The sequence below is a fragment of the Ooceraea biroi genome, chromosome 8 (genome assembly GCF_003672135.1).
Source record: "Ooceraea biroi isolate clonal line C1 chromosome 8, Obir_v5.4, whole genome shotgun sequence".
Lineage (NCBI taxonomy): Eukaryota > Metazoa > Arthropoda > Insecta > Hymenoptera > Formicidae > Ooceraea > Ooceraea biroi.
Window position 1 is genome coordinate 6212203 of NC_039513.1, and position 19315 is coordinate 6231517.

General features: G+C 38.7%; 2 protein-coding genes across 4 annotated transcripts in view; one reads left to right on the top strand and one right to left on the bottom strand.

Moving 5' to 3' along the window:
- LOC105287882 (SET and MYND domain-containing protein 4) overlaps positions 1 to 5292 on the top strand; it is a 101785-nt gene extending 96493 nt beyond the window's left edge. For both annotated transcript variants that reach the window (XM_011353744.2, XM_011353742.3), the window contains 2 exons: positions 767 to 982; positions 2283 to 5292. In XM_011353744.2, the coding sequence (XP_011352046.2) occupies positions 767 to 982; positions 2283 to 2604 (538 nt within the window). In that variant the 3' untranslated portion in view covers positions 2605 to 5292. The remainder of the gene's footprint in view (positions 1 to 766; positions 983 to 2282) is intronic.
- A 1162-nt stretch (positions 5293 to 6454) lies between these two features.
- LOC105287879 (nuclease-sensitive element-binding protein 1) lies at positions 6455 to 18700 on the bottom strand. Of its 2 annotated transcripts, XM_011353726.3 has the most exons (7): positions 18539 to 18699; positions 16695 to 16758; positions 13554 to 13587; positions 13207 to 13465; positions 12699 to 13018; positions 10931 to 10993; positions 6455 to 10789 (listed from the first exon to the last, which is right to left on the bottom strand). In XM_011353726.3, exons 1-7 carry the CDS (start codon positions 18597 to 18599, stop codon positions 10745 to 10747), a joined length of 846 nt encoding a protein of 281 aa, XP_011352028.1. In that variant the 5' UTR covers positions 18600 to 18699; the 3' UTR covers positions 6455 to 10744. The 2 variants fall into 2 exon arrangements, with proteins under 2 accessions (XP_011352028.1, XP_011352029.1); XM_011353727.3 differs by lacking the exon at positions 10931 to 10993 and having other exon boundaries at positions 18539 to 18700.
- Between the last annotated feature and the right edge of the window lie 615 nt (positions 18701 to 19315).

A 19315-nucleotide genomic window follows, 5' to 3' on the forward strand; every position in this document is an offset into this window, starting at 1 on the left:
AAATAATCCATATTTAAATCGTTCCTAACAAATTATTTTTGCGATCTCACAGATAGCTATTTATTAATAGTGGAATTACTTATTTAACATAGGATATAATTAAGAAATAAATAGGAATGGCGGAGTTAGGTTCACCTTTCGGGAAATTCCACTTTTACGGATGAACCCCCGCGATGCTTCTACCGAGGAATACTGCGAATCTATTAACGCTAATTAAGTACGTGGATTTACGTATATTCCGAGTAGCACTAAAGCGCGTCTGTGATGACTTCGTGGGTCGCGGCCATTATACGCGAAATTACACTAGCGCGCTCATTATTCTGTAATGTCACAAACTCGTCTGCATTGCTCGGCGCGAGCGTAAATTGTTACTGTTCACGTTATTAACGTCGTCGGGGCTATTGTGATGATTACGATTATTATTTCATGGCGAAGTAATTGCACCTCGCCCTTCCCCTTTTATTAACTTGTACTTGATAATAACTTCGGTTTCGGCTAGAAACCAGTTAATGATTTTCGATGCAATATTGGGATATATGTACGTAAAATATGTATCTACCCATAGCTTTCGTATACCTATAGTTTTTTCTATAATGTTGTTTGCATCACCAATATGAAATGAATTAATTTATAATTTATTTATATTCGCTACTTCACATTATTACTGGATATGAGAAAATCGGCAGCAAACATTAATTTTTCTTTTGATTAATAATGCGATAAATTGGCGGAAGATTATAAAAAATTTTTTGTCAAATTAAAACAGATGTTTTGTCGGTCGATGCATCGTAATAAGAGCAGTTCGCAGTCTACAGCCGGGCGACGTTGTTGCCGAAAACTATGGACCGATATTCACGAAGAAGACTCTTGCTGAACGTCAAAGGACACTAGCGGGAAGATACTGGTTCCAGTGCACATGCAAAGCTTGCCACGAAGACTGGCCGCGCTTTGAGAATCTGACGAACGACTCCGTCAGATTGAGGTAAGTCCATTTAAATTCTCTGCCATCAAGCTCATTAAGGAAGTAAATTTAATTGAATGAACGATCTTATCAGGTACACGACCAAGTCGTTTCGCCTCTCTCGAGTTCCCTTCTAATTGAACATCTCCTTGTCCAATAGATTAGCGAAGCAATATCGATCAGAAATAAAGCGAAATAATACTTTGACAACGGCGTCTGAAACATTAATCTCAATTTCTTTATATCTGCTGAAACAGATGAGATGTTTTAATGTTATTGTCTAGAATCGTGCTTAATAACAGCACCTGCAGAGATTAGATCTTTAAGAAATTCAAATCCGAGAAAGTCAATTCGTGCGCGCGTACCATTAAGTACTTGTAAAAATCTCAGGAGACGTTAAGAAATCAGGGTAATGAGTAAAAGCGCAAAAACGTCACGCCGGAAGAATAACAAGCGGTCGAGAGGAAAAGAGAGAAAGTCGGCAAACGTTTTTCAAGATCGTTAAAAACCGCAAGTCCTGACGAAGCGAGTTTATCAAAGGAAAGAAGCACCTGCACCGTAAGGATGCTTTCCCGTCGTCAAAGGTACTTCTGTTCACTGTCGTGAGATACTTATACCAACTCCAACGACACGGCCAGGTGCTTTTATCAGTTTCGCGGTAATTTTCTGGGTAGTAGCACTACTCGTTACGCGTCTTTTGCGTCAACGGTAATAACAACAGTAATGAGTGCGGCTGTGTGTATGTGAGCCGACAGTATTTCTCTCACAGAGAAATAAACTACGGGGACAGTCTTTGAAAAGCAAGTCGGTACCAACGTTGGACAAAAGTTCAATTACGAGTAATTATTTCATTCATCACGTTAATGCGAATGTAATTTTCTTAAGTGCACATTTTTATGTTTCAACCATTTTTTAGGGAGATACTGATTTAATTTAAATTAACGCATTTTTATATTATATTTTCGATTATCTCATTAACTTATTAATCACGTTTGTACGAAATATTTAATTATTATTAGAGACATCAGATGAGAGCGTAAAGACGAGCGAAAGTAACTAGTAACATCTGAGTGGCTCCTCGAAATTTTATATCTATACAAGTCAAAGATGATAATAAAAATTATGAAATTTTTGTGCTTGCAGTTTAAAACTCTTATCAATAAAAAATTATTTTTGATCATTTCCAATAAGGTGCATCAAGCATTCTGGTGCCGATACATAACTCATTAGCGATTTAATTCTTAATGATATCCCGTCACAGAGAGACAAAGTCCTGAATGCAAGAGAATCGCGCAATATCCTTTTGGTCTTTCTCCTCGAGGTGTCCTACGCCGGGATGCGACGGACTGCATTTGCCAGCGCAGCAGAGGCCGAGTAAGATGATAAAATGCCAGGGCTGTCAGAAGAAAATCTGCTTGGAGGATCGGCTCGCGTGCCTGCGGGAGTGCGAGGCACTCTACGCCCGCGGATTGGCCAGTATGGAAGACGAGAGGGTGGACGAGGCGATCGAGACGCTGTGCGACGCTCTGAAGAGATTTCACCAAGTCGCCTGTCCACCGCACCGGGACACACACCTGGCCGAAATTGCTTTAAGCTCCTGTCTGGCTGACTGCGGGAATACTTGGAGACCGACGGCGCTTTGAACGGCACACAGAAGCAGCAGGAAGCTGCCGCTGAACTCCGGAACGGATCCTGTAACCGCGTGGTCGACCGCGGCCGACCAAGGATGTCCTTCGAATAAAAGACGAACCGTTTGATCGTAGCGTAGACGTTGGTCCAGGCAATTCCTCGACGCACACTGTGATATTTTAAGGCATAATATGTCGAGTCAATGTTCTAAATCGGACGTTTCGGACAAGAATTTGTAGCATCCTAACAGCGTAATTATTTTGTGTGTCTGTTTTTTATTATCTGTATCTAATTATCTGTTTATCTAACGACTTGTTGATTGCTTTGTTCATCTAACAAAGTGCTGGATCAGTTTAACAGAACGTAAAGAGATAGCGGCGTTACTGTTGAAAATGTTATTTAATAAAGTCTCTTTTTATTCCCTTGAAAGTATACGTCTCCTTTTTTGATTTGTGAATACCATTGGGCATGTACGCGTTCCAAATCTGATTTTTCTGCGACCCTCTCTCATACTGCGACAATTCGGATCAGACTCTGCGCGAATAGGAACATTAACTTTATTGCCTTTATAAAATCGCCGGGACCCAAGTAAAGCGATAAAGCTACCGTGGAAGGATGGAATAAAAGAACTCCGTTCGCCGCGCGCGAACGTCACGTCGCGCGCATAATGTCGTGCAATTTGCACGCGTATCACCCGGCGCGCACGTACGCGTATACGCATATACGCATCGCGCTTAGGTCGCTTATATTCGCGGTGATCACCGCATACAGAGAACAAATAGCGATAATTGATATTGCGAGCATGAGCCGCGTATCGCGGAATTAGCGACCTAGGCGTTTGCCGAGGCGTTGATCTGGAAGCCAACTTTTTAAATTTTGCCTGCAAACAGGCGATCGGTTTGGTTCAACCGAGATCTCTGCTGATTGCCACGCGTGTGTGTGCGGTGTGTATCGTATCATTATCTGAGAACATACAATCGGGAGTGCCTGATAAGTCGCTCTCGCTCTCGCATCTTCGTTCGATCGATCGTGCGAGAAGCAAGAACATGGGAATTTTGCCAATCGGTAATCTCGATACTCATTAAGAGAACACCCTGCGATTTAATAATCAGAAATATCTTTACGAGATGTATAAAATTAAAAATTATTCATAATGAGATATTCTTATTGCGGTTTGGGTTCAGGAATCATCTTTCTTTTCTTGTATATTCGATGTACGTGTTTTAAGTATGTTCTGTCTGTAGTCTCCTTTCAGAGAGAATAAGTTTTTCTTTTCTTAAGAAATATTTGAGATAACATTCTTGTGCGATACATAGACTATGTACATACCATCGTATGCGACAAAATGCACATGAATTACTGGATCTATGTGATAGTTGCATGCTCACGTATTGCGTATATTATGCGTATGTAGTCCGTTCAGGTTCTGATGCGAATAATTTTAAAAACTTTTTTCTGCAGCGTTATTTCTCTCAATGAATGATTGCGTTATGAAGCTCGATTACCCTAAATTTCAAGGTAGTATTTCTGCGTCAGTTTTGACGTTAAATGTAGCAGTACTTTATCGAAAATACTCGTCGAAAAAACACTTCATACCGCACACGCTGATGGAGGATCAAAAAGACGCCAGAGTGGAGCACTGCAAAGACTGCTAAGAGCGAGCAATATTGATCCGAATTTCATGAAAAATATTGTAACTGATGACGAAACATGGTGTTTTCAATATGAGCTACTCACAAAGCGGCAGAGTGCGAAATGGCAGAGCCCAGAAGAGCCAAAACCGAAGAAAATGCGCATACAGAAAAGCCAATTATCAAGACATTGCTTTCTTTCATCGTTTTCTTCAATTCGAAAGGAATCGTCCATAAGGAATTTATATGGGAACGTCAAACGGTGAACGTTGATTATTATTTGGATGTTCTGAATCGTTCCTAGAACAGCATTCTTCAAGTTTGATCTGAATACCGAGAGCAAGGGTCTGGTCACTCCTGCATGATAATGCACTGGCACACAAATCCACGATTGTACACGATTTCTTGGACAGAAAAGGCATCACACCTGCCTGATTTGACTCCGTGTAACTTTTGGCTATTCCCAAAACTCAAGTTGGCGATTAAAAAAAAGCGTTACGACACCATTCAGGACACTCAACGAGGTTCGACCACGGTTTTGGAGACGATTCCAAAAACGGAACATAATAACCATTTCAAAAACAACTGGTTGGTATTACTACCAACATTGTATTGACTCAAAGTATATTTAAAAAAAAGAAATAAAAACAAAAAATAGTCGATGTCTTGTTTTGTTTTTGGTGGTATCAATTGCATCAGAGCCTGGACAGACTTTTATTACAGGATTCAAAACCGACGTAAACTGCCCAATGTTTGGCAGCGAGAAACGCGCGTGACGATTGCTTTATCTCTCAATACCTCAAACTATTACTAGATTGTAAATGGAAATATGGTAAGTGCACCAGTGAATCTCGAATTCACGTCGTTATCTCGAATAAAATTATTTCTGCGATGATGTAAAATATACAACCTGTTTCCACATACTAAGAACTTATCTTTAACAATAAAAATAATCAATAACAATGTAACTTATTTTTTAAGAATTAACGATCGTTTGTGATTATTTGTCTCGGTGGCTTTATCAACTCAATTCTTCGTGTTTGTGGTTTCTAATAAATGATATCTCTGGCGTAAATATAACGACACTCATAAAACTCTGACATCTGAAAAGTATATGATGTGGTACTTTTATCTCGCAGAATTTCAATAATACAAGATCGTCTTCGGTGCATCCATTCCGTATGAGCACGCAAGGATTTTTAAGGGAAGAAAATCGAGAGGAAAATTCTGCAAGCTCAAAAGCAGATTTCGGTATCAAAAGCGGCGCGTGCCCCCTGTGCGGATCCCGCGTTGTAAAATGCATCTCGCTGCCGATGAATTCAGAATTTAACGTGTCATTAAACTATGTAGGAGTGCTGCTTGATACGCGGCCCGTGTAATTTATGATTCATAATGATGAATCTGTAATGCCGAGATCGAATCCGTTGTGTCAATTATGAGGACCAGGTACGTACGGTTACTGCTGATCGTTGCTCTGCGCGAGATTAACGCCAGGATGGAAAATTAATTTATATATCGCGCGAAAGATGATTAAGTGCCGCTGTAATGCCGGTATTATTGGAAATTCTCTATGACGGGAATGCATTATATCTATAACTTCTCGAACTCCGATCAACACCGCCGCATGAAATGCGTGTGTGTATATATACATACACACACACATATTATATATATATATATATGTATATATATACATACATATATATATATATATATAATTCCATGCCGAGGATTCGCGCAATTGCATTATCTTGGAAATTCTTTCTTCCTCCCTCCCTGACGGAAGTAAATAGCATAAATGAGATATTTAATTTATATTCAGTACTGAACTCTCCTGCAATGTTCCATTCAAGTCATGCTATGCTTTATTTAATGTACTGTAAATTTTGAGATTTCATAAAGGATTAGGAAAATTTCATAAATTTATTACGAACAATTGAATAAAATTTATTCAATGAATTATATTTACATCATGGTTATTAATTCGTTCAGTTTTGTTTTTTCTTTTATTACCTTTATTTCAATCAATCGCTTAGTAATTATCCATTTATGCTTTAGTACATAGGATTGATATATTTTTCGTCAAACTGTTTGCAACTGCATACTTTTCAAATATACTATAAATATAAATATATATATATATATATATATTGAAAAATAAAAAAAAACAGAAACTAGGATAAACAGGGAATTGAATGAAAAAAATACCATGTTCGGTTTGTGGTTTTTGCGATTTTTTTGGTAGATTTATTTTTTATAATGCACATGTTTCTCGTGAAAAAATTAAATTTCGTGTATGAAATTAGCATTTAGAGTTTCACGTTTCGGTACAAAATTCATTGAGGGGGCAGTCGACGGACGACTTTATCGGGACACGCTCGGACGACGACGACGACAACGTCATGCCCGGCGTCCGTCGAGGTCTTTTGATAGATTTTCTCTACGTTTTTTTTCTTTGTCTCTCGAAAGTTGAACGTCTCCTCGATCGGGATTTCGGTTCTTTTTCTTCAGTTTTTACTTTTTCCTTTTTATTCTTCGTCCCTGTCGTCGTCTTTCTCCTGCATACATATATATATATATGCAGGAGTATCGCCTTTACTCGTGCGAAACTCGAATCGGAGCTAATTGATCGTCGCGACGTGATATCCTTTTTTATTGCGATTATTTTCCCCGACGGACACGACGCGAATGCACGACGGAAATTTCGGGCGAGAAGGGTGGCGTATGTCATGGCTATCCTTCTTTTCCCGAAAATTCTTTCTGATGAAAGGACGATTTTCGTTTCCTTTTTCTCCGACAGTGACTCGAGTCTTCGTCTTCCCGACGAGTCTGATCACTGATTAATACTCGACGAGGAGAACCGAAACACGCCGATAACACTCGCAAAATTTTGCAATATATTGACGGCCATTAAGTCAGCAAATACGTGCACGGAGGACTAAGATTTTTGAACGAGAAGAATCTACACGCGATCGGACGCTTCGTATGTTAAATAATTTCGACAATCGTTCGACATGCAGAGAACCCCGGCTTCGTGGAGATTGTCTCCTTCGTCGAAAATTCAGTGAGTTTTCCTCCAAGTGCCCGGAAATTGAATGGACCGTGTATATGACGCCTGTCGCAGATCGAATTTTTCCTGTAAAGTTTTTCATGTCGCCCGATCATAAGCCGTCTTTCAACTTTTGTAACGAACACGTACGCTCCATGATTGATCACAATTGTCTAGTGATCGTGCCAAAATATTTCGACGACGGCAATGTAATCCGAACGACGAAGCGCAAACTGATTTTCTCGATTACTATCTTGGCTGGATATTTTTACCGCGTGTAAGTTTAACTGCTGGATTCGTCGTCACTCTTTTTGGCATTTTGTTGTTTTAACTTCTGATATTCACTGTAACACATGCATTGTTCTTTTTTTGCAGACAGTTACAATCGCGCGCCCGTCCGGCGCGCCGCTTGAAACGTTTGCTTGTTTTCGCGCTTCTCTGTCGCTGTCTCGAGAAGCCGATTTCTCTTGGATTTTCTTTTTTTTTAATTTCTTTTTCTCTACTGTGTTTTTCGCAAGAACGCGCGGTTACGTTAAACAACGGAAGAGTGATTACATTAAACAACGCGACCCGGAAAGTCACTCGTAAAGTCGTCATTCTCGTCTCGTCCCAGCGGAACGCGGTTGAAAATAGAAAAGCGAACGAAGCGCGACGCAACATGTCGATCTCGCGATCTCCGCAAGGGTTTTTATTCCTGCTGGATCGAATAAAAGAATCTCGGCGACTTCCGGCGCGACTTGGGAGCCCATTCGGCATTCGATCGTCTCATTTATTTCTTTCTACGGTTGTAAAAGTGAAAATAACGCGTGTCCGTGTAACGTAACCGCGCGTTTATCTCTCTCCACTTGGCACCACACTCACGCGCACACTCTCTCTTCCTCTCCATCTCTTTCTCATTTATTACTTCCCTACACCGCTCTACTACCTTAGCCAATCTGATAATTCCGGATCTCGAGTTACCGAGTACTCGGGCTTTTCGAGTTCTGTATTATGCAACAAAGGTATTATGCAATTTTACGAAGACTCAACACATTTGGATTGTGGCCTGACAAACGCTACTTCACAAACGGGATGTGACAAACGAGACAGTGAGACAAAGTTGAAAACGATCATGTGATATACACGATATCTTGGGCGGAATTTCTCTGCCGGCACCCAAGCAGGGAACGATCGCGTGTCAGTGTCAGCGTTGGGCAAACTCTATCTATGAATAATGAACAATGATTCTTGAAAGTGTATGTTGTTCATGTATCAGCATCGGTGACATGTACTCTGCACACTTTTTGTGAATGTATGTACTTCTGCGTACCTTACATACGCTAGCACGTTCACAAACTTGTTACTTTCGTAACGGTTTTTGTGAATTTATCTCGCCCAACACTGGTTAATTTCCACTGGCTTTTGATAGGCACCGAATTTATACGACGACGGAAACAAATGACATGTAACATCCGTAAGCTACGTTCAAACGACACGAAAATTCGAAAGATGCTTCAAATATTAGGAAAGTTTTGCAGAAACGTTTTTATCGTCTGGTAGATTCAAATGGAAAAAAAAAACGAATTGATAGAATTTTGATATAACCAGATATAAAGACTTAGATTTTCTTTGAAGAAAGTACATATACATTGTTTTACTATTTGTCGACGATATTACAAACTAAAATTTTAAAAATTAGTTAGCAAAAGTATATAAATTCCATTTTCTCTCTCACTAGCTCTCATGACAGTCTACGATAATCGCATATTGTCAATCGAATCGCAGTGTGATACGCCGGGCTCTGAAAAGTCAAATCGAATCGACTACTGCATGCATACGGTCAGTAGTTTAAAAAAAAAAAACTCTGGTGCATTGTCGATGTCGATGTCGATCGACATCAATTTCAGAAACAACCGGACGATCATTTACACGATCACAGGACGCCGAAGTTCGTAAGGATTCTTCAAAAGCGAATCGGCAGATATGACGGGGAGGCACATCTGCGATCTATCAATTATTTACTTTATACGAAATGCAACGAACGCGAATATCTTCCCATCCACCTTGGCGAAACTTCGGACCAAGTGGGAGTAGGATATTTCATCTCATCACGAGAAACCTCACGAACTTCCGCGTTCTATTCTGGGCGCCTAATCAATAGCGTGTGAAGTCAAAGCAACAATAATCGCTAATTAATAGTACGCGCTCCGACGGGATATTGACCCGCCAGGGGTCAATATCGATAGTGTTCACTACAATCAATATTAAAAATACAGATAAATGCTACTACAATAATCGTTTCTATTTGTGATACAAATCGCTTATAAAAGGTAAGAAAATTTAGATTCGATACGATCGCATTAACTATATTGATTACTTATGCCACGCTTATTGATTAACGCCAGGCAATTGCGCATAAAAGAGTAAAAGCAATACGGCAATCCCATCGATTTCGCGGTACAAGCCGAAAGAGACAAATGATTTTGAGACGGGCAACAAGTGCGAGCGGGACTCGTTCATCAGCAATATTCACGTATCGGTTTTTCGTTAGTCCGTTTGGTGGGAAGTCGCCGAGAGTGAAGAAAGCTCGTGGAAATGGCAATAAAACTCAAATACATATCGCATATTAAACGGTTTATAATGCGCCTTTACCGCAGAAAAATTAGAAGTGTACGAAACAAGAAATACACAAAAAACAAACAAAAAATATACATATATATTCTTTTTCTTGTCGCGCTCGAATTCATCGCTCCCGTACTCCGATGCTTTACTCTTCTATTGTTTTTTTTTTGTTTATTCCTTTATCTCTTATTTCAGTAAATTTTTAACCAATCCTTACATTCCATTCGAATAACCGCGGATTTGATTGGTTTCGGTTACTGTTCTGATTAACTTTTTCTTAGAAAGTCTCGCTAAGAGAGACCGTTCGGGTCACAAAGAAAAATCACGCGTGCCTATTGTACCTTCGATATCATCAAGTCTCGAACACACGTGTCTCGAAATAATGAAATCACCATCGATGTTTGTCGTTTTCAACACCACAAATTAATTAACAATATTTTTTTTTGTAATAGTAATGAATGTCATCTAATACGACTTGGCTGGCTCTCAAATCTTGAGTTTTAGCTTCGTGCGTAAGATGCTGACAATATCCGTGATATCTGCGTGAAGATTTCGAAAGTACAAAACAACAAAAGTTTATATTTAATTCGGTCGGAGAGAGATTTATTTCGTCGCACGTAATTGGTTACCTTTCCTGCTGTAATCGTTCTTCCCAAGGTTTGCCACGCGTACGCATGTTAATCTGCTTTCGTGGGAGAGTATATCATTTTTTTTTTAATTTTTCGATTTGTTATATATTTATTGTTGTTGCTTCATTGTTGCTGTTGCTGTTTTTGCCGCTGTTCCGCAATTGACAATGCTTCTGTGTATATAACGGATCTTGGTGTTATATTAAAAGGAGTGTCCTGCGGCGATAGCGCGTTATTTTTTCGGTTAGGCGGTGCTCTCGGTGGTGGTGTTCTGCACCGGTTGGCTCTCCTGTAAAGTCGAACAAAAGAGGTCTCAAGATCTGTTTCACGTTAATCGCGTATCTGAATGTCGGAAAGTGTAAAAAGTGCGAGAACTGAGTTTTTGAGCGAGACTGAGAAAAAAAAAGGAGGAAATAAAGCAACATTTTACCTGTGGAGCAGGGGCAGCGGCAGGTGCATCCGAATCTTTAGGTGCATCCGACTTCTGCTCCGACTGAAAAGAGTACAAAAAGACACGTGCAAACAGTGTGCTAAGCGCTACCGTTCCGTATTTTGTTGTTGGATAGTGCATTCGAAGTCTCGTAATCAGTGAGCTTCTTCTCGCTTCTTACGCAAGCTGCAAAATCTTGCTGCAATATTGTTTCGACACTTTACGACGCGTGGTTTCGGAGAAATCACACGTACCAAGTAGCCTCTGATTACGATTCGTGTTGGATTTGTGCTCTGTCCGAATGCACGTTGAAGAAACAGGAGGAAACTCTCACGAGTGCGATCCGTCAACGAAAAAGGATATTTATAGATAATATACAGACGAAAGTGATTCGATTACATTATGACGAGGTCATAATTAAATTTCGAAAATTCAAAATGACCGTTTCGTGCAACGAAATTATTGCAAACGATATTTATTGTAAATTGAAATGTATAAACCATATAAAATTGTTCGTCTGCTTCTCGTCGTTGAAGGATACAGAATCACGTGAATTTCTCTCCTAATTCGATCGAGAGAGAGGAAGGATACCACAGTACCTTGTTGGTTTTATCGCAGGACTCGAGAGGAATATCGGTGACTTGTGCTTGAGGGGAGGTGACGGGGGAAGAAGCAGGATCGGAGGATTTGCGTGCGCCCGAAGGTGGCAGGTTCTCTACCGTGTTTGTCTGCTGACTTGAAGTCGCACGAGGTCGTCGTACTAATCGTCGTCTATAACGTGGTCGTGGATTTCTACGCGAATTACCGATCTGTGCATTTTCGCCTGCGGCTTCGCCGTCGTCAGTCACCTAGTTTCATATTACTAGCTAGTGTTCGCAACAACTACTGGACTGTTCTGCCAATCACAGGATATTCGCTAGTACCGGAATTATTAAAAGGTTCGATTTTGTAAAATATGAAAGAAAAATAAGATTCATGATACGTACGAAGACGCACAGATTATAATGCACCCCGTACGCTATAAGAAATGTATTACGGAATTTATATTTTTGCTAAAAATATTAAACTAAATTCTCTAAGTGGTGCATCTAAGAGACGATGTTCTTATAAATAATGCAACTAAGATTAATCTCACATCATGTTAATAAACACTACCGTGCAGAGATTTCAATTAGAGATTTCAGACGTGTTTGTTATATATATATATATTCAAGAATGTAAAGATAAACGTACGTTTACAGATCTATAATGTTCGTTTGATGATGCATGTGATAATGCAGTGCTATAGGAAAGAAATAATAAAGGGACAATTCACCATCTAGATGCAAAAGCGACCGAGATTGAATTTTATGGAGCCTTGCAAAAGGTGTTTGGTATATATATCTTAAAACAGAACTATTCTAAAACGATTGAGCAAAATGTATAAAAACTTCCACCTAATATTCTCAAGATCGCGTATCTCGAAACGCCTTAGAAGAAGAATATTGGGGAGAGAGGGAGAGAGAGAGAGTCGTTGAAATAATAAAAATCTAATTAAAATATGACGTATGTGGGAGCAAAGTACTTTTGCGTCATCATTTCTTCACTCTTTCGAACGTTTTGAGATGTACCATCTCGGGAATTCAAGGCAAAGCAAGTGTACAAGATTCGGTAAACGTGTTTGTGATTCGCGATCAAAGCGTTTATAATCCGAGGAGCTTCGTTCGCCAGCAAACTGTCGAAATTGGGAAGGATTCAAAGCGATCGGTTAAATATTATTATCCCTTACATGGCCATCCTGGCTGCGAGGGCGTCGTGGAGGGCCACCGCCTCTTCCTCCACGGAAATTACGGCGGAAGTAGCGCCGTGACGGTCCACCACGTCCGCGACCACCACCACGCGGCGGAGCGCCGCCCTCGCCGTTTCCTTCCGCTGGTTCACCACCTTCGCCAGCATTTTCTCCTTGCTGCTGGCCTGAAGCAGGCCCGGAACGACGTCCTCCGCGATAGTAACCGTCGTAATGACGTCGCAGCCTGTAGCGGCGTTGCTGTTGCTGTGGTTGGCCGCCGCCGTCGGTCGCGTTTGCGTCATCGCTGACTTTTCCTTCGCCTGATTTACAACATATAAGTAATCGAATTAATGATTAAAAATTAAGCTACTCTTATCTCGCAAATTAAACAATTCTACTATGTTTAAATTTATATTTTCTCTTTTTAATATTAGATACTGAGTCGTAGCGATGCTCCGGTTAAGTAAAAGATTGAACAAATAATGCCACAAGTAACAACATTGCATACCTTCGTAGCCTTCCTGACCCTCGCGCGATCTACGAGTTTGAGGTCGTCCGTTGCCACGTCTTGGGTAGACCCAATGAATTCCACGGTAACCGCGACGCTTGTCCGCGGCATAGGGTGAACCCTTCACAGCTTCTCCCGCTGGACCGGTGACATTTGCGGCTTCATGGCCCTTTTCGCCAATAACCACATCAAATTCAACGACCTCACCGTCTCCGACGCTGCGCACTGCTTTTCTCGGATTGTTCTTCACAATGGCCGACTGTAATTGCACGTAACAGTGAAATATAGTAAAATTTGAAAAATAAAAATATTTAACGATTAACGTATTAATTATGTAGCAAACTCACTTGATGCACAAATACATCTTCCTTGGTGTCATTTCTGAAACAGAATCAGAACAATTATATTAAAAATAATCTATATAAATTCTTTTACATACAATAAGATAATATTGATGCATCAGATTTACGAAAAATATTAATAAAAAAATCATGGATTCTTTGATAAAATTTGAAATAAATATTGAATTAATAATTATTAGTATTCTTAAAAGCTTTATTTTAATTTTATAATAATAACCAACCATGAACGTTAAACAATTGTTATTCTTGTACTATGTTATACTATTTATGTCTTGTAATTACTTAAACAAGTTCAATATAATAATAAAATATTAAACCGTTGTAATTTCTATTTCTGTGACTGATATATCGAAATGTTTTTAAATTGTTCAAACAATTATTAAATTCATCTAGTTATCGAAATTATGATAGAAATTTCATTTAATTAGGTCATCGTGACGCCCGCATTCTCTACTCAAATTCCACATGTCTATATAATAGTCGCGCGTCGCAAATATATGTAACGTCTATCCTACGCATGAGTTCGCGAGCGTGCGGACGTAATCGGAATCCATGAAGCTGCGAAGCAAAGCACGGAGTTGAGAGGTCAATGAACTCCGCGATGTAGTCAAGAGAGAGATGGCAGCTATACAGATGCCAGCTGCCACCAACTAGACCACCAACCCTTCTCAGTTAACAAAAGTTGTATCAGATACCGGAAGATGCGAAGATTAAATCAAACTCTCTTTGCTTAATCGTCAAATGGCCAAAAACAATAATTTTATAATTGCGATATTACATAATATCGCTTAATTAATCATTTGCGAGAACTTGTATGTACGATTAAATTTTTCACATGATATATTTAGATCACAAAATCAAACAATAACCGTAACTTAAAATAACTTTTTATACTCTTTTTTTTATTATAATTAATTATTGTATTAAATTTATTTTTATGAAAATAGAAAGTTAATGTCCTTAATTTTAAACACTGCAACATTTATATGAATAAATAACGTTTTCTGTTCAATGAATTTTATTGTCGTCTCGAAACATGAATCGATACCGAGTTAGCAGGGTATGATCCAATGGGTATCGAGACAGAACATTGCTCTCCCATTGCTGGTTAGTCGAGTTTCATCCTATTCAAGATGAACACGATGAATGATCAATGGATACATATTCCCGAGATAGATTAGTAAAATATATTGTTTTCTAAATAAATCTATTTACGGCATTTAGCTCACGTATTGATTTTCAAGTTAATGATATTTATTTCCAACTATTCTAGAATATTTTATTGTTTGGTTTCATTTTCGGTTTTATTTATTGCAAAATGGCTTCTCCGCTCGTTTAGGATTTTGCTGTAAGGTTTCCGGTATTACCGACGATTACTACAAAGTAGTTTACATCAGTGAAGCAGTTTAGCAGTTACAAGGCATTTCTGCGTTTTCCATGTCGCTGTTTTAACAAATTTACAATTCCCTTTTCTTTCACAAATTTATTCATAATAATTTATTTATTAACTAAACCAATGAAAAAAAAGAAAGAGATAAAATATCACAAAATTAAAATTAAAACAAATATAAATTTTTAATTTAAAAAAGATTCCAGTATCATATTTTTCTCAAATATTCTTAAAGTGAAAAGGACTACGTCTTTTAATTGTGCTAAATAATATTAAAACACAGAATATTATTTACATCCTCATATTCCTTAAAACTCGGATACATGAAAACTCGAATAACTCTAATGTAGCATGCTATGATCTGTTCATTGCTGGAGCAGCCCAACGAAAGCGTGCCCGTATTTATGAACGACTACATCATAACGGTCGTTTCTAGTATTCTGTTGCACGTGTGTGCGTCAAGCTAGTGTTTGGTGAAAGTGCACTCGAGAAGTTTAAGCGTACTTGAATAGAACGATTGTGCGAAACTATTTTGTGCCCTCATAAATACAGGTAAGACTCCAGTACAAAGGGACACGTGAACTTGATCTCGAATCTTCCTTAAAACGTAAAGGTAAAAAACAGAAACACTTATTTTTCCCGCACGCAAGTTCCGTACAGGATGTAAACGACGGCAAAACGCCATTATGGGCGCGAAGATTTTTTGGCATTCGGCCAGATGAATGAAGGAACTTCGAAATAGCGAGGAACCGGACTCTACGAAGAACGAGCTCCTACACGGGCTCGTGCACGTGGCAAACGAAGCATCTATTTTCCGCGCGGCAGACTGCCAGGTCGAGGTTGCAGGTCGAAGCTGTAGCGACGATTTTCCTAATATTAGAGACTATCATTTCCCCCATAACTTAAAATCATTATCGATCAGTCTCAGAAACAGTGCTCTAAATCTTTCTTTCAGATGGGAGATATGATATAATAATCGCACATCAATCTGTAAATTCGAGCAGCGGCAACGCTATATTACTACGTCGGTAAATGCGTCAAGGTTGATTTCTTTCATAAATAAAATATAAAAATTAAAATAGTAATTATACAATGTATCACAAAATAATAAAAATTTATTAATAATAAAATATATATAGATGAAAAGCTCAACATGCTTAAGGTTCATCTTAAGTCAAAGTCTCACAAAAATACACATAAAGTTAAGCTAGGATGACTCATTATTACGTTGCAGATTAGCGAGTATATTCGTCGACTACCACAGAGTTAACACGTGGGTCAGAATTTTTCCAGAAGTAGTCGCGCGAATATCAGCCAGTTAATATACATCTTGAATAATGTAATAACAATGGAAGTCACAAAATTTATTCAGCAAACGCGGCGATATGAATTGAAAATTGGCAAATACGTTCACATCATCATGTGCGACATTGCAATCAATTCACGAATAAAAGAATTAAAGAAGAGTTAAATTTTTCTGATCTACTCGCGCAAAGAATTTTTATAGGAGATGCAACGGTTAACGTACACGAACGCTTCAGGCAGTTGTAGCGAGAGTAAGCGTTTAAATTAATAGTGTATGACTAACCCTTGCGCCTATGCAAGCGAATAGATGCGAGTCTCCTCTTTTCTCTAGTTTTCCGTAAAGTAAAAGAATTAAAGAAAAGGGAAGAAAAGAAGAAGGAAAGGTAAAAGAAAAAAACTGGTCATAAGATAATTTAAAAAAAATTACTGACCTGTTGATAAAGCCATATCCGCTCTTCACGTTAAACCACTTCACAGTTCCAGTCACTTTGTTTGCTGAAAATAAAGAAAAAATTCATGATTTACCTGATTTATGTTCTACATAATCGTAAACTGTATAAATTTTGTGGGAGAATGCAGTGGCGCCTAATTTATGTGTTACACGTGTTTTACAATAATTACCATTAATAAGTTATATAAATGTTTAAATCATATATGTAATATATAAAATTTCGAGAGAGAAGCATGAGTAAGAGAATATTATATATTAGAAGTGTGTATAATATTTTTCCCTCTGTTTATTATTACCAATTGTGAGAACAACCTTGACGGAAGGAATAACATGATACTTGATGATAGAATCCTCGTGTTTATACGAACAGGTGATCGCTTGAAATCAAAATATAACAACGATTCTAATCTGTACGGTAACGACTAACGTTTCTAAGAATAATTTTAAAGGAAGCGAGAATTAAAAGCGTGAAGCATGACCGATAAAAAAATAGCAATATGATGGTAAAAATCATGGCAAAAATTATAATTATAATTATGTATATAAAAGTTGTGAAATAAAATATTTTAATAAATATATTTTTGAATTTTCGAAACATAAAAATATTTAGTTGAAGTTCGCGTGTGTGTGTATATGTATGAGAATTTGGGACAAATGTTATTTAAGAATAATGTTATTATGTATACACCGCATCATCCCATTTCTCAGCGAAAATATGATAAGACTATCTCCATAATAACAGTTACATGCGACCTTGGAACAGTATAACCCAAACAAAGGTCGAATTTAGTGTCACAACGATAGATCGATCACGATTATACCAGAAATTCCTTAGAGCCTGAAGTAATATTCGTGGCTGAATTTTCTTCACAAGACTTAATGACAAATGTATTATATTAATGATTTTGAAATATATGAACTCCATTAAGACTGATAAAAATTAGCTTTCTATATATCACGCAATTTCATGAAATGCGCCTAATAACATATGACTAATACATATGACTAATCCGACTTGAGCAACTTTCAAAATCGAAGTTAATTTCTAAGTGAACGTTTTTGATGTTAAACAATTTTTAAAATAAGAAGAAATAATGGAATTATTTATTTTTCATAATTTCACAATTTTCTTGTGCTGCAAAAGATTTTTCTACACTTATGTTGTTCAAGTTATTCTATTTTTCGTACATGGAACGTGAATGAAATATTTCGCAACGATGAAAAAGGAAAATTGATCGATTTACCAAGTCTGCAGGCATCTGCATCTGAGCGAAAGATTTGCCGCGAAAGCACGTTTCGCGTAGAAGCACGCGGTGACGTGCTTACATAACGAAAACGTGGAGCGCGCGCGCCGAGGATATAAAGGATCGATGTGGGTATTCCAAGAAATCGATGGATATCATCATAGATCTCGGAATGCTCTAGAAGCTCGGCATCGATTCTCGCTTTCTACGCCGTCGTAGACTTTCAGGTTATGCGACGTATATAATCGCATCGCGGAAGCACACACAACAGCGGCGTCGGCGAAAATCGATGATCGGAGTGCTACGCGAAGAAAAAATCCGCGACTAAATCGGCAATGTGAGAAAGACGAACGATGGAGCGTGTCGTTTTGATGGCCAAAGCGATGCTCGCGTGATACGTAAATTATAACGAGAGGAAGACTCTTTGTGCGATTTCTGCGCGCCGACCACATGGCTGAACATTGTGCCGCGAGCATGGACGCCATTATGGGCAGAGGAACGCGGCGCGGATGGTCCTCGCGTTCGGCGGATTTTTTCGTCGCGATGCAAATTAAAAGCGGCGATACATGCTCGAACTTACCGATGACCATTTTTTGTTGAACAGCCTTGGGTTGTTCGGGCTGCTTCTCCGGGTCAGCCATTATGGTGGTGTAAGATGTTCGGACACTCCGCTGAACCTAGGTGTTACCTTCTTCTTGGTTCTGATGTTGGTTCCAGTCTGATTGTAATGGACGCGCTTCTAGGCGACCGGACAAACAGCATGACTGGGTATAACGGCCGCGCTGATTCGTCATCGCGTGCCGGCTAGATGCCGCAACGGCCAATCGTATGCGCGAAGCCTTCACGAAGACTCGCGAACGCCGCCGAGCATTACCGAGGACCGATTGTGCTTTTCTGGAGGGGCATAGCCGTACCACCGTACTTTTCGCTTCGACTTTAACGAATTTTTGAACTCCGAGCTCCAATTTTACGGTCCTTTTGTTCTCACACAACATATATGAAGCACAATAGAAATATATTTTTGAAGACCTCCACACATGACTGACTCTTCAGACAATATCGAACATTCTAGCCAAATTCCTCATCTATTTTTAAAATCTAGAAAGCACGAGAACTGTATCGAAAATATCTAAATTAAGAATGTATGTACATATATGATACACGTGATAAAAACGTTCGAATGTCAACGAACTCCACAAAGAAATTCAAATTTCCGAGTAAATAAGAGAGTTACATATATTTCTTAACATCGCAGAGATGAAAAACAAAAGATTTTAATAGCGCTTATCCATTATTATATGTATATTACATTTGAAAACAAAATCTTTTTTTTACGCATTATGTATCCATCAGTAAA